Source organism: Lepisosteus platostomus, chromosome 3, assembly GCF_059453375.1.
Source record: "Lepisosteus platostomus isolate fLepPlt1 chromosome 3, fLepPlt1.hap1, whole genome shotgun sequence".
In the NCBI taxonomy this organism is placed as follows: Eukaryota; Metazoa; Chordata; class Actinopteri; order Semionotiformes; family Lepisosteidae; genus Lepisosteus; species Lepisosteus platostomus.
In genome coordinates, this window is record NC_142613.1 from 60,195,820 (window position 1) to 60,219,210 (window position 23,391).

At 38.6% G+C, this 23,391-nt stretch overlaps 2 protein-coding genes across 3 annotated transcripts; one reads left to right on the forward strand and one right to left on the reverse strand.

Annotated features, from left to right (window-relative positions):
- Positions 1-275: 275 nt before the first annotated feature.
- LOC148675176 (uncharacterized) lies at positions 276-8,471 on the forward strand. 2 transcript variants are annotated; one of them, XM_088626248.1, is made up of 5 exons: positions 276-413; positions 4,197-4,514; positions 5,546-5,734; positions 6,592-6,635; positions 6,954-8,471. In XM_088626248.1, the coding sequence occupies exons 1-5, from the start codon at positions 371-373 to the stop codon at positions 7,053-7,055; spliced, it is 696 nt and encodes a 231-aa protein (XP_088482374.1). In that variant the 5' UTR covers positions 276-370; the 3' UTR covers positions 7,056-8,471. The 2 variants fall into 2 exon arrangements, with proteins under 2 accessions (XP_088482374.1, XP_088482375.1); XM_088626249.1 differs by having other exon boundaries at positions 5,567-5,734.
- Positions 8,472-9,822: 1,351 nt separating this feature from the next.
- On the reverse strand, positions 9,823-23,138 carry ctsba (cathepsin Ba). The gene is made up of 10 exons (XM_088626246.1): positions 22,980-23,138; positions 15,584-15,707; positions 14,580-14,665; positions 13,953-14,067; positions 13,511-13,626; positions 12,736-12,821; positions 12,362-12,508; positions 11,864-11,980; positions 11,375-11,503; positions 9,823-11,066 (listed from the first exon to the last, which is right to left on the reverse strand). Exons 2-10 carry the CDS (start codon positions 15,704-15,706, stop codon positions 10,990-10,992), a joined length of 996 nt encoding a protein of 331 aa, XP_088482372.1. The 5' UTR covers position 15,707; positions 22,980-23,138; the 3' UTR covers positions 9,823-10,989.
- Between the last annotated feature and the right edge of the window lie 253 nt (positions 23,139-23,391).

Genomic DNA, 23,391 nt, shown 5'->3' on the forward strand with positions numbered 1-23,391 from the left:
ACCATTCAGCTAGGACTGATTTAATCAATAAAATTAAAATGAATTTAATAGCTGAGATCTGCAATATGATGAGGTTCGATTGCAATAAATAAGACATCATCTGAATATTTTGGTTGCTGGAAACAAACTGCTGATAGTCTTCCTAGTTATGCTTTTCGCAAAGAAATTAAACCTGTTTTGGAGCAAACTATGTCTCTGAACAATCTCTCAGGTTGTAGTGTTTACTGGTATGTCATATATGCAGCCACCTTTAACTCCTCCTACTTTTTCAAGGTATTAGTTACAGAAAGCATGTGAGTCTTTTTCATCCACACACAGGGATCTGTTGTCTGATGTGCTGTCCCTACAGTAACATTTCTGCTGTGTCACGATGGGTTCAAGGCTGTTTATAATTCTGCTTGTGGTGCATTCTGGTGAGTAAAATATCTCTCATTTATTATAAAGAATAAATAAATAAATGTGTTGACTTAATACTCTGACATTACCAAACAGACTATCTTAAATTAATGTGAAGAAAGAAATCACAAAAGTAGGAAAGGTAAGAACACATACCACATGGTGAAGGGTTGAACATTAAAGACCTAAAGAAATATAGTCAGGTTTAATATCCTCCATTTTGAAGTCAAGTATTCCAAAGTAACCGAGTAAATATGATGTTTCACACATGTAGCTAAAGAAAAGTATTTATATTAAGAAAAAGTCTTTTTAACAGGCTGACTTGATTAGCCTAGTCTGTCAGCAGCTGTATCACTCTCCAACTCATAACTAGCGACACACCGAAGATAAGCAGGTATGAGCCTACTGGAAGAGTATTAGAAGGGCCAGTAGGGAGCGTTCACCCTGTGTGGCTTTATGCCCCAGTATAGTGACAGGGACACTATACTGTAAAACAGCGCTGTCCTTCTGGTGAGATGTAAAACCAAGGTCCTGACTCTCTCTGGTCATTACAAATCCAAGGGCATTTCTCAAAAAAGATAAGAGTGTTACCCTGGCATGCTGGCCAAACGTCCCCCTGGCGTTTACCAGTCATGGCCTCCTAATAATCCCCATCTGTGAATTGGCTTCATCACACTGCTCTCCTCCCCACTGATAGCTGATGTGTGGTGAGCGTTCTGACGCACTATGGCTGCCGTCGCATCATCCAGGTGGATGCTGCGAATTGGTGGTGGTGGAGGGGAGTTCCCATTACCTGTAAAGCGCTTTGAGTGGAGTGTCCACAAAACACTGTAGAAGTGTACGGAATTATTATTGTTATTCTTTTTTTTTTAATCTGTATTCTGCATTTACAATTGTTTTCTACTTGTGTTTAGGATGATCTTTCATATCAGTTAATATGCTTAAATGACAATGGAGTTAAATGCATGTAGTTATTTAAAATCTTAAAATTATGTTTTTGATTTTTGTTCCTGCATGTTTCAAAACAGTGACAACAACCTTCATGCAAGGGCAAATTTCTCTTTTCCCTGTTTTTGAAATGGCATTCATCATATGCTTACACAATTTGTTTAAAGTTTACATTATGTCCATTTAAATTTAAGATTCCTCTAGCAGTCCTTATACACTCTTTATTGATTCCCAATCATGACCTAACCCAGGACTGGCGGATCATTATGTCAGAAACTGGGGGAGGGAGTGTGGCGTGGGGCGCTGTTTGGTATGAGAGTGTGTGTGTTGGGACAGGGGGTGGGTATTGTGCCAGAATCTGCCTGCAGAAAGGTTTCCCAGGCTATTGTCTGCCCTCATCTCTACTCTTATACAGGAAGCAAAAGCAAAATTAGAGTTTATTTATTGTAAATGAACCCTGCAATTGGCTGACATGTTCTACAATATTTAAAGAATGAAGTTTGGCCAGTCTCTGCTTGCATGACGTCGGGATCAGCCAGTGATTGCTTTGGTAACACTCAAGGATTAATGCCTTCTGTCTCGACAGTGGCACAATGTTCCTTGTTCCTTATAGAGTCACCTCTTCTTTCTAGTTTTTTTTGGTTGTCTGATGAAAATAGTTGGTTGATGTTTATTATTAATACAAAATGCCACTTTCGTTTAATAGAATTCAGCAAAACATTCATCCCAGAATTCCATTTATAGATTCATTTCAATTCTTATCAGTCTAAAATCCAGTTTTCAAAAGCAACGGGGGTGGGTATTGTGCCAGAATCTGCCTGCAGAAAGGTTTCCCAGGCTATTGTCTACCCTCATCTCTAGTCCTATATGGGAAGCAAAAGCAACATTTGAGTTTCTTTATTGTAAATGAACCCTGCAATTGGCTGTCATGCTCTACAATATTTAAAGAATGAAGTTTGGCCAGTCACTGCTTGCATGACGTCAGGATCAGCCAGTGATTGCTTTGGTAACACTCAAGGATTAATGCCTTCTGTCTCGACAGTGGCACAATGTTCCTTGTTCCTTATAGAGTCACCTCTTCTTTCTGGTTTTCCTGGTTGTCTGATGGACAATAGTTGGTTGATGTCTGTTATTAATACAAAATGCCACTTTTGTTTCATAGAATTCAGCAAAACATTAAACGAGGAATTCCATTTATAGATTCATTTCAGTTCTCATCAGTCTAAAACCCAGTTTTCAAAAGACAGCAGGACAGCAGGCTTTTGAACTCAGCTGACACCATTATCCGCATTTATATTAGTCAATTGCTAATTGGAGAGATATAGCAATTTAAAATGATAAAAATCAAAAGAAAGTGTTTTAATAGTAATAACATCTGTGTCATTTCAGCCAGCAAATACTGTACCATAACAGTAGATCAAGTAAAACAGAAGAGTACTAACATAATATTATAAGGGATAATTTTTAATGGAGTTAACACTTATTAAAGTTTCGTAGTATGCATTAAACCACCAATATATTAATATTAAAAATAAAAATACCTATTAACTACAAAAACAATGAGGAAGAAACAGTTCAATAGCAGGAAGATACACTTTGTTAATATGTTAGTAAAATACCAATCACCTGGTTTAGAAAGATTTCAAATACCTAATTTCTTATGTTAAATCTCTTTTGTGAAAAAAACATACAAGATCTAAAGCAGTTAATAATAATAAAGGAGACCATAGAGAACATTGACTGATCAATTGGTAAACAAATGGTATCTATGACCATTTGTGTATTAATAATCAATACATCAATCATTTGTCCTCATATAGTGCCTTTCAGTCAAGAGCATACATTCTACATTAAAAATGTGTAATAAGTGTATAAAATACAAACATATATACATTTATTAAATTCATAGAAAAATATGTGAGTAATTGAAGGCCATCGAGAAGCCTTGAGGTGAAGTGAGGTGAGGTGGTAGAAATTTAATGAAAGAGAATCATCTAACTCAAAAGATAAATCGGTGGTCTGAGAATGTAAGTAAATAATGAAACAAGAACAATAACACAAAATGAATAGGAATTTAGTAGCAGAGGCACAGTTTAAAGTACTAACATGAGATGGTTGAAACAAGCATTTAAATGATTAAATGTTCAAGTAAAAAAAAAGAGAGATCGACTCCAAACCGATCAGTGACACAGCTGCAGCAGTGTATGCAGAATGGCAACAGAATAACTCCCCGAGTATCAGATATTCATGTGAGACTATACTTGCCTTCTTTGTGCAACCAAAAAATCGCTTGGATTCTTAGAAAGGAAGTCACAGGAGTTCATATCCATAACACCCAGAGCGCAGGATAATGAGGACAACCCCTATAGATGGTGTGAAGTCTGACATGAAGAGAGTGACCTCTTCTGAAAAGAAATGAGATTACACCTATGTGCTGAAGGATGACACAGCACAAATATGAGCCTTGTAAAAGAAATAAAAGTAAACTTTCCCGAACTTTCTCCTAGGTCTCATTTAGTTTTGTTTTGAAATATAATTATACAAATGCTTGCCAGTTTATACTTTTTGAAAAGCAGCAATTCGCTACTTACCTACACAAAGATCAAATTTAGAGATCTTTGCGTGTAAATGACTTGTTGTGGCATCTTTTACAAATGCTTAATATTGTAACTGTCAATGGTTTTGTTACTTGTAATTTAAAAATAAATGATAAAATCCGGAAAAATCTATTGCTTGTGTCTGAAGCTCAGAATTGAATTGAATTCACCGTGATGAAATAATACAGCTGAAGGTGAGAAGATATAGGTTAGTACAGAAATGTACCATCATTCTTCTTTTATTTTCTTCTTCAGTGTCTTCCATCGATGAAAGAAAAGCATTAGAGGGAACAGCAGTCATTCTTCCTTGCTTTGGTAATGTAAGTGAGGTTGAATCTGGAGTGGTCAGATGGTACAAAGCAGGGCTTGAGAATCCAGTCCTAGATCTCAACATAAATGAAGACAAACACATTCAATACTCAAACGACTTCTTGCTTTCTGGAGATCCATTGCTCTTTGATTTCTCCTTGAGTATTTTGAATGTTCAAATGCAGAATGCTGGAACTTACAGCTGTTTGGGAATCAATGGAGAGAATTACACTGAGATAAACACCGTTGTACTGCTTGTGAAAGGTGAGTAAAGATAATGATTTATTCAGAATTCCTGTTTCAATCTGCATCTTGAATATACATATACCATATGTATTCTATATACAGTACTTTGCAAATGTTTCCCCACTTTTCAGATGATGTCCCATTTTTGTTGAATTACAAATGATGTTCACATTTTTTAGACGGAACACTTTAATGGGTGAAATATCCAACTCAAGATTTCGATTGGGCCACTCAAGGGCACTCACTCTCTTCTTGACAAAACCACTCCAGTGCGGCTTTGGCCTTATAAGTATTCATTGTGCTGAAATGTGGATTTTCTCTAGAAGTTTTAGATTACATTACATTTGTTGTTGTGAATGATGTGCAATCGGTAATGATCTTAAATCTTACTTCTATGCTTAAGAGTGCTTATTTGCAGTTAGGGTTTCTCCTGGTTGTATATTGCATCTCTGTAGTATTCTCTTTCAGCCATTCTTTAACTGGTTACTGCCTTGAAAGAGTAACGTTGAAGCAGAAGAATCATGAGTGCTCAGTAGCTCAGTGTTTAGTATTGTATCTTTTCAGTTTATGCTGCAATGCGGAATGAATGCACCATACAGTACAGTATGTTTCCATACTCCTGTGAGACAGAATGTTACAAGCCTCTATACTATTTAGGTTCAAATTTATTTAATACATTTGTTACGATTTCTTTGAACAGATATGACTTTTTAAATTGTATATGTGTGTATATAACTTGGTTTATGGAAAACACACTTTTTTTACATTTATGATCCACTGTGCTCATATCCAGCTTATGAGTGCTGGTATGTTCTGTCTATAGTCTTCTTTCACAAAGAGAGAAGGAAAGAAAAATGAAAGAAATTGAAACAAGAATCAACAAGAACACAGTAAACATTAATTAACAATTTCAAATAAAGCCTTCAACAAAACAGTACAACCTTTTACTTCAAATAATGTTGTTTCAATAATTAATGCCCCATTCTAAAAGCTGCATGTACAGTAACTGTGTAATTGTGTAAAACTTAATTTTATTGTGTGCTTTACAGTTCCTTCCACTCTTGTGCCAGTTCCCTTGCCCGAATTAAGGCACAAACCTGACGACAATGATGGTTATGATGATAATGACAGTTATGATGACAACTGCCACAAACCTGAAGACAGGGGAAAATTTCCAATAGCAGCCATTGTTGTACCTGTTGTAATTGGGATACTCCTAGTGGCTGCAATTGTTTTGGGTGAGTAAATGTAACAGGGCCCTGGTGTGAGTGTGTGCATACCAGTGTCTGTGTGTCTGCCCTCCATTGGACTGGTGTCCCGTCCATTGTATATCCTGCCTTGTGCCTGTTGCTTTCCAGGATAGGCTCCGGCTTCCCCTCAGGCCAGAATAGGATAAAAAGGTTAGAAAATGGATAGCTGTTACAAGACATTACATTCTATTGCAGAAAAGAATCCCTGGCCTTGAAAACCTGGAGATTATAGGATTCTCCTGCAGCAGATCTCTTGCAGATCTACTGTAGTCTTTGGTGTAATGGAGGTTGTCACTGGCTAAGGAGCAGCACTGTGTATGCTCTAACTGACCTTAATCGAGTCTTGATGGGGTCAGAGTAATCTGCAAGCCATGACATCAGATGAATTGAAAAATAAAAGTATCACCATAACCCAACAGAGATGTGCTGTATTACCATCTAATATAATACACTAATAAGATTTCAGTCCCTTTGAAAGGGAGGCCTCAACAGTAAGAATCTGGCTGGAAGGCAAGTGAATAGAGGAGTACATTGTACTAAGCTTTTACAAAAAGTGAAATACACCCTGTAGTTGTATGAGATGGAAGTGGCACATCCATACAAATATAGTGCCCTTGCAGTGCTCTGAAATACAGGGAGAGACGGTTTTTAACATTACATTCGTGTGAGACTACAATCTATCAAAATGTGACCGACTACAGTGTTCTTTTTATTGGATCAGCTCACGGCTTCTGGTTTTATATGTTATCAGTGTTAACATAAAGAATTAACTTATGCATTATTATGTCTGAAAAATATTACTTTCATACTACAGAGTCATTCATTTCCACATTTTATTTTCATAGGCGTTATTCTGTACAAGAAATACTCCCACAGCAGCCCAAAAAAGGTAAAAGACGTTTTTTTTAAGCATGTGACAATAGGAAAAAAAGTACATGCTTATTCAGTTTTATGTCCACATTACAAAGTGTACACAGTGTAAAAAGTATTTTAGAGTATATTAGAGTGGCCATTCTTTGCCCAGGATTCCTTAAATGTAAACTTAGAATAAAAGTTATCTATTCTCAGAAATGTTAAACATTGCTATGCTGAAACCTATCAAGAAATACCATTTTGTCAATAATATTCATTTTAAATGAATAGTAATACTGAATGATGGTAAATGTTTATCATGTTAAATGCCTCATCTAATTATATTTCCCCACAGCTAAACCAAGTCTCAATCAAGAAGCCCATCCCGAAGGCTGTAGAAAACATCTATGAAGAGAAACCTTATTACATAAACTTTAACTCTTTTCCCATAGAGTAGATGCCTCACTTTTGAACAAGAACTGCAGAAGCATTTTTGTCCAAGAGCTCTGCATGACCTTAAGTCTTGCTACCTATTTTCTCAATCAAACCACCTTATGTCAGAGTTAAAAATGGAAATAAATAGAACATGTAGATAAAATTCATACATTAATACAGAGTATTCTTTAAAAACTGTCATATATTTAGGCACAACCTTAAATAAATCCACACCATTTGAGATTTAAAGTTTTTCTCATGAAATGCAATTTCAATCATGAACTGAAAGCAGGAAAACAACTCAGGTAGGACAGGTATTTAATATAGATGTTTTACTTTTATTTCAGTAAATTAAAATATATTGTAGCACCTACAAAGTTCTAGCATTCTCAAGGGGCAATTAAGAACAGGATGAACTATGCCATAGAGGAAATTTCTTCCTCAAAATATGTTTGAATTCGCTTTTTACCTTTGATGAATTCTTAAAATTGGCATGGGATATGGAAAAAAAAGAAATCAAAATAAGAGATTAATTGATAATTGACCAACAGTATTTACAACTGTTTTAATCTTGTTGACTGGGATCCACTCCAATTACTACTAAGTCTGTGGTAGATGGGAATTGGTCATATCCAAAGGCAATAAAAAATGTTTAGGTGCACCACCAAAAAGAAAATCTCAATACACTGAAGAATCACTGCATTTCATCTACTCATTTAATGCTTATCTCTTGCACAAGATGTATAAGAAATGAGTGAATGAACACAGGAAAATGGACTCTGTAAATAAAAAGTTTATATGTCCAGTACCTGCATACTGTATATAGACATACTTCATTCACTTTGCTTCAGTAAAATACCAAGCTATGTTACGACAGACAAGTCTTATTTTAATATCCCGTTTACACCCAGTCCTAAACCAGCCAATATTCAACCATCCTGTGCTTGAAGATACAAAATGGACTCCAGGATGGCAATGGCAGTGTTTTTTTAATTTTCGTTTTCATATTTTCGGTCTTTTTCAGATTGTGATCAATCTGTTAAAAGTTATAAAACAATATGAACAGTGTATCATGATTTGGCCGTCTTGATCCATTCTGTGGATAGCTGCAACGACAAGTTTGTGGTATTGCTTTCCTGTTGAATCATGCTCATGTTAATGTTCAATTTACACTGGGTGCTGTGAGTCAGGGGTTGACCACACTCTTCACAACCTGCCGTAACCGTCACACAAGCGGAATCTACCCAGGAGCGGAAACTTTTCATCTTCATTTCTAGGATGTGTTCAAGAATTGCCGTCACACTGCTTCATAAATTTGTTTGCATTTATTTGTTAAAAGTGTACTAACATACTTATAGTAAACTTTATGTAAATGTTTTTTCCAGAAAAATCCAAAACTGTAATGGGGGTGTCAAAATTAAAGGAATGTTTGTGCAATGTGCCTTGGCATCTGAGCGTGGTTTTTTTTAAAAGTTATAACTTGTAAATTGATCGGCAAGGTGTGCTCTTACAAAACACAAAGTGGCATTTGGATAATGTCACGGAGAATATGCACTTACAACTCTTAATTATAATTTTTAAAAGTTTTTTAATTTTATAGACTATAAATCACAATATTTACCAAAAACCCTGTTGTGAACTGACAGTGACTGAACATAAGTGCGTCTTGATTTCTGGCCGTTGAAGTCTTCAGATAAATGAAATCCTAAGCATCAAACAGACAAGCGATTTGTAACTCAGTTTCTGAATTAATGTACTTATCTAATGCAAGAGTGCCTTGGCATGAAGCATGTATTAACCACTGACCTACCACTAGAGGCCACCAAATCAGACTCAAGATTGCATGTTAAGTTCCTCTTGCTTTTGTTTGGAATACTCCATATAATAATGTTGCTTTATTAGCCCTATACAATTTCTTGCATTAGGAATTCATCTTTTCACATACCCCAGCTTGCTCTCCATGAGATGGACACACAGACGGGGAGAGAAGCTTGGGGTCAGAGCGCAGGGTCAGCCATTGTACAGTGCCCCTGGAGCAGTTGGGGTTAAAGGCCTTGCTCGGGGCCCCAACAGAGTAGGATTCCTCTGCCGGCTGCGGGATTTGAACCGGCAACCTTCCAGTCACGGGCGCAAATCCTTAGCCACAGAGTCACCACTCCGCCCATATGTTTTCCCCCACCACAGTGTCAGCTTGGTGTATGCAAGTTTATTTGCTTGGTCACTAAAGCTAGGGCTAGGAAGACTAACTGGGCAAGTTTAGATGTCCCAGAACCTCACAGAGGAAACCATACATCAACTCAGGGGATCTAGGTTTAATACTGGTTACCTGGTACATTTACATTGCAGATCAGGTGTGCTATCCAAAAGAAAAACCATTGGCCTGCTGTTGGAGTCCAAAACTATAACTCCCACCAGCCATCATGAATTGATCACCCATTAAAAGCAGTTTAGTCCGAAATAAGGACAAATTTAATTATCAAGCTGCAACTGCAAAATGTTGCATGTGATGTAGTCATCACAAACAACTACAGTATTTTTTAAACCAAGGGCCGAGTAGAGAAAAAAAAAAACTAAGTAAATCAAATCACAGGTACCAATTAGCACAGGTGAATTAGGATCAAGTTAAAACCAATCCAGGAAGTTTTAACTCCAGAACTGAGAACTGGTGCAGTACAAACAAAAACCCACAAATGCTGATGTTTTGCAATTTCATTTGAATTTATAGATGTGTAGAAAATTTAAGCAACAGCAAGGTCAAAGTCAAATATACTGCAATGATCAACACCAACTTCAGATTCAGATCTTTATTTTGAGTATCTTTCCATGGTGACACCACCTCAAGGTGGTCTTCCATTTATCATGATACAATTGGGCAGAAGGAGGAAGAATAGTAAAAATACAACTTGAACAGAAGGAAATCAAAATTCCAGAAATAAAACATTAACCTAAGCTTCATCTTTAAAAACAAATATTCCCCTAAAATTCCAAATGCATCAAATACAAAACAATTTGTCAGTGATTATTAATAGTGCTGAGTTTGTTACAACTCTCATCCTGCTTTGCAGGACATTTCAGGATTAAGTAGCGGGCTATGTGCTCCATTCACACTTACAGCACTTGATCTGTATTTTCCATCTTGCTCTCTGAAACCAGTTCTAAGACGTATCCATTAGAATCTCCACCTAGTTTCCCCAGCAGCCCAGCCTCTCAAGCAGATTTCAGTCAGTTATCCACTTCTAAGGAAGCAACACTGGTCACCTTTTACAACAGTTTCACAAAGAACCAACTGAAGACAAATCGTGTGCACCTCATTTAATGTGTTAAAGAATTTCTTGGAGCCTTGCCATCATGTTGGGGTAGAACAAATTCACTATTTGTTCAAACTTCATAAATGAAAGGCAGCTAAAATATCAAAAATAAGGATGAAGGTTTCCCCATTAGTTGTTTTTCATTATGGAGGGAAATGCTTTGGTGTTTGATGGCCTCTGTTCTTATCACATTGCACTTAGTCCTTTGGTTTGTACACTAGAAGTGTGAATGGTCACCTGCATTCTTAACTTATCCTATTCTTGCATCAACCCGTTTATTGCAACACATTTTCAACTTCACTCCATGTTCAGAAGGCAAATCAATCAAAGTAGTCAACTACAATAACACACCAGCTGATGGATGTTGCAGTAAATTTCAAGCAGCACATGAAAGCACTAAAAAAAAAAGTCAGTGATTCTCAACTAAAAAACTAAAATGTGGCTAAAAATATTTATAAAACTCTTGTATACCATCTGCAGACAGCCAGCATAATAGGTTTCTGAAGCCTAATATTATACAGCTAAAAGCTGGAAAGGGGCAGATCATTAATCCCCTCCATTCCAAGCAAGACACCAGAACAGTGGTGCTTAACCATAACCAGATCCTCACTGCAGCCCTGCACAAAAGGCAGCTAGCTGTATGGAGTCCTAATCCCGGGGTATTCCAGCAACGATCTCCGATTCGATCCCACAGTGGTCCTGCCCCCGAAGAATCTTAAAGTATCCTAAAATGGAAACAAGCCTTTAAGATTGATAGACAGATCTATGCTTAAATCTCAGATATTCTGAAATGTGAATACTCAGAAAAAAAAGCCAAGCACAAAAAGGGAAAAAAAACAAAACCAACAAAAAATGTTAAAACTGTTACTAATTTCTAAAAAGCCTTTCGTAAGACAAAATTAACTTCTAGGACCCATTAGAAATTATGCAATTATAAATGAAGTGTTTCAAGTAAGCCTAAGACTGCCATTTATGTTTTACCAAAAACATGGCATTCTGAATTATCCTGTTCAAGTCTGTGAAGAGTTCTTACCATTTTCACCCCAGTCTGTGTTCCAGGAGTTGGCACCCAGCCAGTAGGGGGTGCCCTGCTCCTCCCCCCAGCCAAGAATCTTGATAGCATGGCCCCCAACTGCTGACCCACTCACATGCTGATACACTCCTGAAAGAATAGGAGAAAAAATAGTCATCTGGATCAAGGCACTAGTTCACATTCTAACAGCTTTAAGCTGCTGGTTTTTAGGTCAGCCTGGAGATCAAGATGGAAAGGATGGCACAGAGTAACGCATTAGCCTCTGGGTCCTTAACCGACAGGTCTTGGGTTGAAGTTCCCACTGTAAATACTGTTGTACCCATGAGCAAGGCACATACTTGGGGATGGACTACAGTAGGAGTGGCCATTTGTTGGGCAATAGTCCCCACAACAGACCAGCATCCCATCCCAGGGTGGAAGGAGTCAAAGGGTGTCTGTCTGCAAAACGCTAAAGGTAACCACAAGCAGCTGGACAGAGGAGAAGCCTACCTGATTTGTACATGAGGAAATCCTCATACACCGTGAAAGCGCCCTCTACAGGCCCGTTTTTGTAAATCTCCGTCATGATCTGCGTCTCGTCAGAGGGCACACCATACGATTTCTTCCCTGCAGAAGGCAAGACGCACACACTATTACATACAGGAGCGAAAAAGGTCAAGCAGCAAAAAAGTCTCTTTGAAGAGGAGTGGGAAAGCATTGAAAAAGTTACTTTATTTAGAAGAGTGGGATCAAATAAGTATAGTATCAAAGCACATAACCCAGAAACCTCTTTTTGTTTGCATAACTTTTAATTCGTTGGATTAAAAAAAAAACTTGAAATCAGACGTATGCAGGAGAAGGAAAATCGGAAAGTGAGCTTGGACTGTGCAGAAAAAACGATCCGTGCCAAAAGTCAACAGCATAAATATATGAAGAGGCTATTGCATTCCTCCTGCATAGGACGGGGGGAGGGACAAAAAAAGTCCAATGTTCACAGACGCCTCTTACCATAGTGTTTGTCCTCTTTGTAGGAGGGGGTGTAGCCAGCTTCACACTGCATCCGGCATTCCGGGGTGTCTCCGCCCTCCCCAGTGCACGGGGGGCGTGTGCCGTTCACATGGTGCTCACAGGGAGGGATGGTGTACGGCCGGCAGCCTGCGTCAGAGCCACGAGACAATCAAGACCCGGGGACTTTCACCCAGTGAAACCAACAGCCCCAGGAACGTGCATTTCAGTTACAATCTACTTCCGTCTAACTAGTAGTACTGAAATGTTTGGTCATTTCCCCAAAATGACTAAAAAAAAAATAATGGCGTTAAACTGCATTACTTGAGGGAAGCGCTGTCCTTTGCGGCAGGCATGTCTTCCCAAGGGATACTTACCCACATGAGAGTCGTAAAGACCTCCAGACACCAGCCCACTCTCGGTCCAGTACTGCCAGGCTGATGCAGGGTAACCTCCATCACACCTATACAGAAAACACCAATTTCACTCATCACAGAACTCCAAACTAAATTTATACATCAACTGAAGCATTCAGCTTTGAGACCTACAAAACTATCCTTGGTTTTACAAAAGGTGGAATTTAGGTCAAGGCAGTTTTCAAGACCAGAACATGGACTTCCATAGAGGAACAGGTTTATTCCACGCTGAAGGGTAAAGAGACACCGTTTCAGCTATAGAACTTTCTTCGAGTGTAAAGGAATAAACCTTTACCCGTTCCTTTGCAGCCCATGTATGCCGACGCAGTTATCCACTCGATATACTTGAGTAATCCGGCAAAGTTGCTCACTCTATGCCTACACTAAAGGAATACCTTCAAATTAGTAAAGAGGGAGTTATCAATGATCCTGCATCTTCACCACCAGCTCAGCGTTTTAAAAAGTAACTGAATACAGCATGCATTTCCACCAGCTCAAGTTTCCAAATTTATATATATACACACACATTCCTTCAACTACACATGGCAGTGTAACAATTAACAGCTTTGACAAACATTTAAAAGTAAAAAAAAAAAGCTTTTGAATGAAGTGAAAAATTACATTCAGATTCTCAATAGTACATCCAAGACAAAAGATCTGGCTGAAGTCAAGTATGCATTGGAGGGCACAAAGAAAAACAAAGTTAACGGCCACTAGACAAGAGTGTGGCTCTTACCCCATTCCACATGAATCGCAGCAGGTGAGCAGGTCCTCAGCAGAGATCTCCACACTGACCTTGCCATTAGTGTGGATGCACACACGGTCAGACATTGCCTCTGCTGCTCCAAAAGCCTAGTGCAAAAGGCATGCAATTAGGGTACATCCAGGCACCGATACCCTCATCCTACTAGCAAACGTATTTATAGTAGAAATCTGGCAAGCTATGGCTTAATTGATTAAATTAATTGGTTAGATTAGGATCAGTGAAACTATAACTGCTCTAAAAACTCACTTGAGACTTAACCACTGTCACTGAAATAACCATTTCTTTAAGCCATATTATGTAAATTTCTCATTTGTATAGAGCACAAAATGTTACAATTCATTTTTCATGTAGTACAGCCATTATCTACACTTCACATTTTATAATGTAGTTTATTAGGCTTGCAAGATCTTACCCAGCAAGAGCCACAGGAACCTTGATCTCGAATTTCCTTGATGGTGGGACAGTTAGGCCACTGCTCACGGGAATCAAAGTTCTTAGGCAGTTTAATTTTACCAGCATACTCCACCCTGCAGTGAGGAAAAGGCACCAACAAGGCTTTTTAGGGTGAACTAGAGCACAAGTTTGTGATGGGGACTGCTTCCCCTAATTATGAATTGTAACCACCAAAAATACTCTGAAACCAGGTTAACTAGTCTAAGGCTATCTAATCAAGGGTTTCAAAGTATCTTTGAAGTACCAGCTCCTGATAAGCCAGATGAAGCGGTAAAACTATCAGGTAGCTTAACCAGAACAATATATGAGCAAGGTTGGAATAAAACCTGCAGAGAAACCAGCCTTCCAGGACTGGATACCCCTGCTACAACCTCACATCATGCAAGGCACAGAGGGCAAGGTTAATAAAACAGGATTTCAATTGCTGATATGGGCACCACTTTTCCTACAGTGTATTTTTAAGATTAAAAAACATACAATTTTACCAACTACTTTCTAGATTAAAAGCCTAGAGTTAATTCTACTTATAAATACTAGTTTTAAAAAATGGTTTATTTTCATCTTCCCAATCAACTCTGAGACTTACATAACTGGGAGCTTGGGGCCTTTGAGTAGTGTTCCACACAGTTTCTTTACATAGCTGAAATCCGCATTTGGGAAATTGTGTCCAGCCTGGGGAGAGAAAAATCTGGTTTAGAGAATTCATCGTTCTGCCTGTTGTTGGCCAAGGAAACCGTTTCCATGTCCCACATGGAAGGCCATTTCCAAAACAAAGGGACAGAAGTATGGGAGAGGGAGGCTTGAGTCCTTTTCTAAACCATATTACACAATGCATTAGAGACACCTAAACTGACATTCTATGATGCTTTAAACAGTATTAGAGTGACTAAAATCTACCTAAACACCTACGTCTACTGTACCTACATGTAGTATTTAAATACTAAAACATACTATGCATTCTGACAACCATCTAAAAAGCAAAATAATAATTGTAACGTTAAGCCTTATGAAACTGACTTTCATGGATTGTTCGTCTGGGGAACCTAGTTAACTAGTTCTCCTAACCCAATTTCTAAATATACACATTTTCTTAGGAAAACGGGAATGTGCCTTGAGTACTGCCCAGTGTTTAATTCCGGATAGTTTTTAAGACCGCAAAAGCCACATCGCATCCTCACTTGAACGTAAGCTGTTAATGTCTTTAAATCATGAAGAAAATAAACTAAACTAAAGTTCTGTCATTCTGATTTATGAGCGACAGAAAAAATAATAAATCATTCACTTTTGATAGCAAAAAAAGTGGGAAAAAAAATAAAAAGTGGATTGAAGAGAATCTTTTAGCTTTCAAAAGGTTAAAGAGGAAATACCAGTCACCATCACAAGAAAAAGGTTTATAGACTTTTTACACTATTGGATAACGGATGCTCAATCTAAATTCCCCCCCCCAACACTGGAATTATAATAAAGAAATGCAGTGACCTTGTCAGAAGAAAAGTACATCCTTGACACTGCAGGAAGTTTCCACATGACAAGTTTTTAAAACGACAAACGTTACTCTTGGGAAATCTTCAGGCATAGATGGTCATTTACCTTCCAGGTGGTGTTGATCTTGTTGACATAGTTGACAAGGTCCTGTGACATCGGGTGGATCCGTGGTCGGGCCCAGGCAATGGTCAGAACCGAGAGCAGGCAGAGAAAGGCGAGGCGCACCATTCTAGGAGAGGTGAAAAAAAGCCACAGCAAAGGATTAATCAACCATGGACAAACATCCCTGCTCCCCCTCCCCCAAAGGCTTGAAGTGGTGCATACAGCAAGGGAGTCAGAGGGACACAACTACTGTATGTGATGGTGAGGTCAAATAAACTGGAAGCCAGATATGGGCTTCATCCCTTTTTAGCAAAAGGGAGGTAAAAAGAAAATGCCCTGCTTACAGAAAACTTATATTCGGTAGTAAGTACACCAACACATAGAACACTTTCGGATTCAGTTTATTTGACCTTAAATCTCTGCAAATGAATCTTGGGAGTAAAAGACTGCAGTAAGTCGAAGATCTTTCATATTGCTGTGTCCCAAGAGTTATCCTCCCCACTGCGAGTCTCAAATTCTTATGAGCACTTTTGTAAAACTTAAAACTGGAAACTCAAAATAACATACAACAGATCCCTATATTGTGCTCATTTCTACCCCATACTTCATATATAAATGCCACATCCGAGGTATTTTTCTCCCCTATCACAGCTATAGTACAGACTTCTGCTTAGCAACAGCAAGTCATGGATGACTTCAGTTTTTGCCCGTGACAAATTAATCATGGGAAAGTCTAAAGTTCCCTTTTATACTTCTACCACTCCAACCCCAGTATCCGTGCTTGAGTCAGCTTTTTTAAAAAACATTAGCCCCACTACCGATTTTCTTAACCGGCTTTATTGTGAACTCCGGCAGAAGTTCAATTGTTCTACTGAAAAAGAAACAGGTGGAACAAATTTAAAACTGGGGTGTAGATTTATCCTCAACTTGTCATAAGGTATTTTTGCTTTTCAATGCAAGTTACATTATGTCACCTGCTCCCATAAAATGCATTAAAAACTGGGGATGCCATCCACCTTTACTGTAAAGTGCTTATTTGCTGCCCACCAGTAAAATTTATCACTACTTAGCTTCAAGGAATTTGTTGGCAACCAGAGTACAATGTCACACAGAAATAGTTGACAGAGGCAGGAGATTATAGGGTAAAGATGTTTTAATGTAAATTCACCTACATAACAAAACTGATGACCATGTTTGCGCATAATCTGACAGAGGAAGCATATACTGTATAAAAAAAAGCAATAGCCCCAAGGCTCAACCCAGCAGGATGTTTGATCGATTAGGACTAAGGGAAACCTGATGCTGCCAGTTTAAATGCTCTTTGCAAATCTTTGTTCCTCCTGAAACAGTGCGAGCTGTGAAGCCACAAATACATTGGAAACGTCAACACGCCAAACTATTCACTTATTACATAACACGTTAGTCGAGCCCTAACAAATCAGTCATGTTTTAGTTCATCCATGCAGACTTTATTGAAAGAAAGGGTATGTGAACCACTTGTTCCGTTAAAACGCGGGACCTTCTGTTCTGCTGAAAACCTGACAGGAGGTTTTCAGCACTGTTTGTTCCCCCTGTGAGGGCTTTGAAGTACTCAGTCTGAACAAACTTATTCAGGAGTGCTTTTCCCCCCCCCATAGAGTGTGATGTTCCGGATGACTTTTCTCCTCAAGTTCTAGAAAATTAAGAGAGCAAGGAGAAGCAGGGTTTGAGAAAGCAGGAACCCCTCCCCAATAGTATAAATATTCTACAGTGACATCTGCTAACTGCTTGATTAAAGATGGCCAGCAAGTGAACTGTTACTCCGGTAATGAAGATGTCGTTTAATTCTCTCAACTCATTACTTTACAAAAGCATATAGACAATTTAAGAAAATAATTCAAGTTGCATAACTGTTTCTGGGAAGCAAATGATTAAGCAGACCATAAAATTTACATTTGAGCTTAATGTAGTTTTTCAAAAGTGCATTTGGGAGATACTGGAGAGAATTCCAGTTGTGGAGCTGTACAACAAAGCTGTGTATCTCACTGGGTGGAAACGTGGACTTCACTAAAAGTAAGAGGGACAGAATCGGCAAGTTACAGATGAAGGGTTGAACATGAAATAGAGTATACACAGACTGCAGCTAGACAGTGCTTTAGTGTCCTAACAGACCAGCAGAAGAACCCTGAAGTCCCACTAACTTTCACGGGAAGTCAATGCAATTTGCACAGGACTGTAGTTATATGCTGATGCATTGTAACTTGAATTAACAAACTGCTGAATTTGGGACATACTAAAGTCTCTTCAGCACCTTTCCATTACCAATCCTGGAGGCCCCACACACCTGCTGCTTTTCATTCCAGCTGAACGCGTTCTGTCCTCCAAGGTAGAGAGGCGAGTACTAAGCACTCTTACTTGCCAATTCCTCTTTCGTCTCCAACCAGATTTATTTTTATGTTACTGAAAGACTCTGGATGAAGCCTAGACGATTCAAAAGCAAAGACGACCCCAGCAGATCACATCAGAATAGGTTGTTCAGGGCTCTTAAATCGCATTACAGTGTATATATATATAATAGGCCTAGGGAGGAAAAAAAACTCAGCAACCATTTACACGTGAATGGATAACAAGTCTGATCCACTGGAGACAGGAAGGCACTTAGCAAATGAGATAACCAATATACTGCCCACTGCAGTAGGAGGGCTGCTGGGAATGCAGCAAGAACAAGGTCTTGTGGAGAAACTCCTCTTCCGAGAACCGCATGCTACTAAAAAGAAATACAGCAGGACCTTTTACTGCCAGATGCTTTTTGAACAACCACTACCACCTTCAACCAATTCTTTGGTCCGCTGCCAGTGGGGCACAGCAAAAAGAGGAAGAGGATTTCGAACGAGTACCACACTTATCAGATAGCTTGTTTTTGTTATTTTAACACTAGCGCAGACAGTCCCTCGAGATAATCACAAGATGAAACAATAGAACCTAAACCAGGAAGGACAAACGGAGAACAGAGAAGCACAAGACTGAGGTTTGAAATAGGAACCCAGAAAAGAATTTAGTTCCTCATATACAACAAGTTTGAATGGAGAGGGTTTGTGAAAATGCAACAAGTGTTTAATGATAAAAAAAATTAAGTTTCTTTCTGGAGAAGCCCCGCATGCCCATCTTTGTGCAAGGACAAGAGTATTCAAGCCTACACAAGTACATGTACTGTAACAACTGGAACTGAGAAATTTACGAAAACAGGGGAAAAAATGAATTTGAAAAAAGGCTGCTTTAAGACTATTGCATTAATATTGTATACTTCAAACAGGCTTGTGTGGACTGGTTGGAATATTTGTACAAAGTGGCTGAACCAAATGGATTCAGAGGCAATACATTTCTTGCATTGCACTAAGCAGCACAAAGGTGAAACTGCACAACAGCTCATGTAGAATACTTCTCATCTGTAAAGTCATTCACTTGCTTCATTGTTTTTTTTCCCCCCAGCCACATATACCGGTACTTGCTTCAGTGCAACTAAACCAATAATGAAAGAACCAAAAAATGGAAACTTTGAGCAATTTAGAAAGTCACACACACACACACAAAGGCATGACTATCCAGAAAAGGAAGTTACCATGACAAATATCCGCTACTCATTTGTTTTGCAAATAGATTTGTTTAAACGTATGATTTTTAACTTAATATTTTGTTAAGTTACATGGACAGCACTTTCGGTCACTGTAAAGTGATGTTAAAGTCTCCATTGAGAAAAGGCTTATACATGAAGGGCTGGTGTCACCAATGTTGGTCTCCAGCACTTAAATGCAAGACACTCCTGTCTGTTATTGGCATACATGTTATAAAATGGTGCTTCAGAGCACAAATATGAATTCAAGTAATAAAGGTAATAAGTAATCAATTCAAATGTAAATTGTATGACAACTGATAATGTAATATTTGCTTACTTCTTTTAATCCATTTGATTATTTTTATTGAATTATGATCACAAAAACACAACTGGGGAAACTGACCTGCAAAGTAAGTTACCATTTTAAGTTTTCAGGTGACCATTAACATACAAAACCTTTTTAAATATTTTGTACCCATTAAGTTCTCCAAAACATTTCACAGCAGACAAAATTATACCTGCAAGGACATTTGTTGAAACATGCCGTATAAAATGAAAGCAAAATTTACTGGGCTCACACTCGCAATGTAACAGTAAGCATCAACAAAGGTCACTGACTGACAGGACAAGTAAAACTACACTCAGGTCACACATCTAATTTATTATCTTTGAGGTTACATTACTAGTACTAGGCTCAGCGCCACTCACTTTTTTTTTTTTTTTTTTAAAGGTGCAGGTCATTTCTAGGATACTCCTGTAGCACTTTAGAATTACACTATTTAAAAACAATTTTCAATCTTAATATCTTGTCATTTAAGCTTTAAATTCTAGCTCAAGCATTTGCATTAACTGCATATTTTCAGTGATGTGCCAGATTTTAAAAATTGGCTTAGCTGTAATGCATACTTCTGTGAATCTATTCAACTGAACAAGCATACAAGAAAATCTTAAAGAAGAAAGGAAATTACTTAATTGCTCCCTCCAACCACCCATCTGCTTCTTAACGAGCATGTGTCCTAGGATCACATCACTACTATGGGAGTAAAAAGCTACAACTAATTTCAGAAGCAGCCAAACTGTCCCAGTTATTTTCCCCAGTGTCAAATTTAGTTAAACAATTACAGCTTAAAATGGTAACTTGAAAGCCCTCTCTATCATGGCCCAGCACTAGGCTTTTCTTGTTGTACAAGTACTTCTGAGCTCTTCCAATTCTGGCAATCAGTTTTCACTTTAGCAGTTTGTTTTACACCAGTCATACAAGATGTTTACCCCCCCACCCCAATACAGTTAACAGCTATTATGTACCAGTCAGTGAACAGACTACTATATCCAGCATTTTCAGTCAACTATTGTAATTCAGCCAAACATACACAAATCAAGTATGCAGGAGTTCTTAATCGCCTTCCCCATCAGTGTTGCCCATAGGATGCCAACATTCAGCACATCTAGCTTATTTAATTGCTGGTTGAAGACCTACCCAAAAAGGATTTAATTGAGGTTTCCTCAGTCTTTGCCATTTGAGAGAGAGAAAAACCCTCCCCCCCCAATCCATCCCAAACCCTTATTAATCTAGAATCCGATAGCATCTTCATTAGACATCTTGTCCAAATAATTATACCCACTGTAAAGAAAGTCTCACTATAACAAACTCATGAAACCAGTAGAGGTTTTAATGGACTAAATTAAAGATGCACCCAGACAAGTCTGCAGTAATGTTTTTTTACTACATTGAATGGCCTAATGTAGCCCAAGCAGGCATTTGCCAATATAAAAAGATTGCTTTTCTCTTGTTTTCAGTAATACCCAATTTAAAAACAGCCTCTTACAGGGTACTTGTAGTGGGATAATCATTTGTATGCAAGAAGGTTAAAACCGTGTACTATACATTCGTGGCCATTTCCACATAAAAACGTTAACATGCTCAGTTGCAGGCCACACATTTCAGAATCGATTTGGAAAACTCAAAACCACGATTATATTCTTATCACAGAGATCTGCATTGGATTGCAAAATTCATTATGAGAACTAGACACAGCAGAAATGAAACAGAAAACCAGAACAAACCAACTTGGTTAAATCTAAAGAACCAAATTATATTCCATGCTAAAATGAACAAGTCTTTAAGAGAGCTTCACAGATGGCAGTCAGTTTCTAGTGGCAAGTTCCACAGACCTGGTGCTGCACACAAGGAAGGTCTATCACCCATTGTGGGGCAAGAAATCCTTAACTGCAAGATCGTAGAATAAAGTATTGGATTTTACTTGCGACATCCGAAAACAAGAACTTTAACCCGAAATTTTGCAGGGAGTCAATGAAACTCCCAAAGTAAAGGTGTTCTGTGCTGATGCAGAGGATTTTTTTATATAGCCAGTACACACCAAAGCTTAGTACCTTAGAGGATATCGCAGTAAGTCAATACAATAGTCTAATTCAGATAAAATAAAGCCACATTCATTTTCTAGCATCAAACAGGAATTTTAAAGATCAAGGCTCTTAACCCAGCAACAGTACCCAGGTGGAAGATGGATAACCATGCAAGATTCCCCAACACGGGCTTTGAATGACAATATTGAAATAAAATCCTTCTTCATTGCGACTTCCTTTTGCAGACAAGTAGGCTACTATAAAAGGCCACTATTAGAAATTATTACAATTAAAGAATCCAGAGGGAGAGCTCCACTTGGGGGGGGAACTGATGGCAATTGCCACAGTCCACAGAATAAATTTTATATTAACAAGATGACTACCAAAATGTGCTTTTTCACCCCTAAATTGGACTCTCAAACTGTTTTAGTAATATAAAGCATCATGTAGGGAGGAAAGATTTCTCCCCACTAGTACACATTCCACCCTGGATGATAAACATAACAGCAATGGAAATCTATAATCAGGGGCCAAGAGGGCAAAGAAAAACGACTGCTTTCTTTCTCAAAGCAGTCACTGTAGTTGTTCCCCATTTCCACTATCAAAGTTACACACACCAAATAGATTAAGAGCAGCAGCGTCACACCCTCCAAGTGCTACCAGACTACCAAGGCAACTTTATCGTACTACCAGCGAGAACGGGGCATCCGAGACGCAGTGCCCAACCCTAGAACTCCGCACTGTACATGGAAGGGCACGGCTGTTTACATTCGAAGGAAACGTGCTTTTCACTCATCATCCCCATATTAATCTTAAAGTACAACCAAGATACTCAGATCACGATCCCCATACGTACTAAAACTAGTGTACTACAGGAAGCGATGCAGACCCTGTACATCTCTTATCAAAGAAACCCTAGCCAACCATTTCGTACTTTAATTTCACTTCTCGTCACGTGATGCCGATCACACTCAACGGCATAAAACACTTTTTCACACGATACCAGTAAAACAAACCTGTACAGTGCACAGCGGAACATGGGTATAATTTTAACCAAAACAAACAATGCGTTTTAAACAAACCTGTTCACATAGGAAAACGGCGCGAATTGGGTAATGAAAGCATTCAGTACTAGACCGACGCTTCAAATGACTCGGTAACCGCGATCCAAATTAGCTGAATTAAATTACTACAGCCACCGGTAGCTACTTCACCCACAGACCAACTCGAGAAAAATCAATCGGTTAACACGTTGAGCAGCCTGGAGGATCACTGAACAATGCTTTACCCCAGGCATACAATCGGGGCAAAGGGCAAACACGCTTGAACTCTAGCATGACCAAGCAATCACTGCATTTCTAAAACCAGCTTCCTGTTTTAAAACTCTCAGCTTCTCTAGACAAACAGAAACAGGCCGCCATGGGCATCACAATATCTTAATACCTGTTATTTCGAGTCCACAACCAACTCTTCTAATGGTCTCCCAACTCTCAGCGTTCTCCGCAGGTTTCAATCCTCGCCTGTGCCCCTGCCCTAAATAAGCCTCCGGCCAGGCTGTCGTCATATGACCGGTCATGTGCACCAGGGCGCTGATGACTCTCACGTGATTTGACTGAGTCGAGTCAAGCGAGTGCTTCAAGTATAGGTGGGAATTATGCATTTGCTAGAACTAGACAAATGTGTTTAACATTGTTCGCATTTTTTTTCTGATTTGATAGGTTGGACGACGTGTCTAGTTACTTCTGTTGGTATATATATATATTTTTAATTCTTAGTTTGGGGTGGCTGACATTTGTTTAAATTTGGCGGTAGGAAACTTAGAAGTCATAGATAAAGTAGGTCGCTGCGTCAGCAT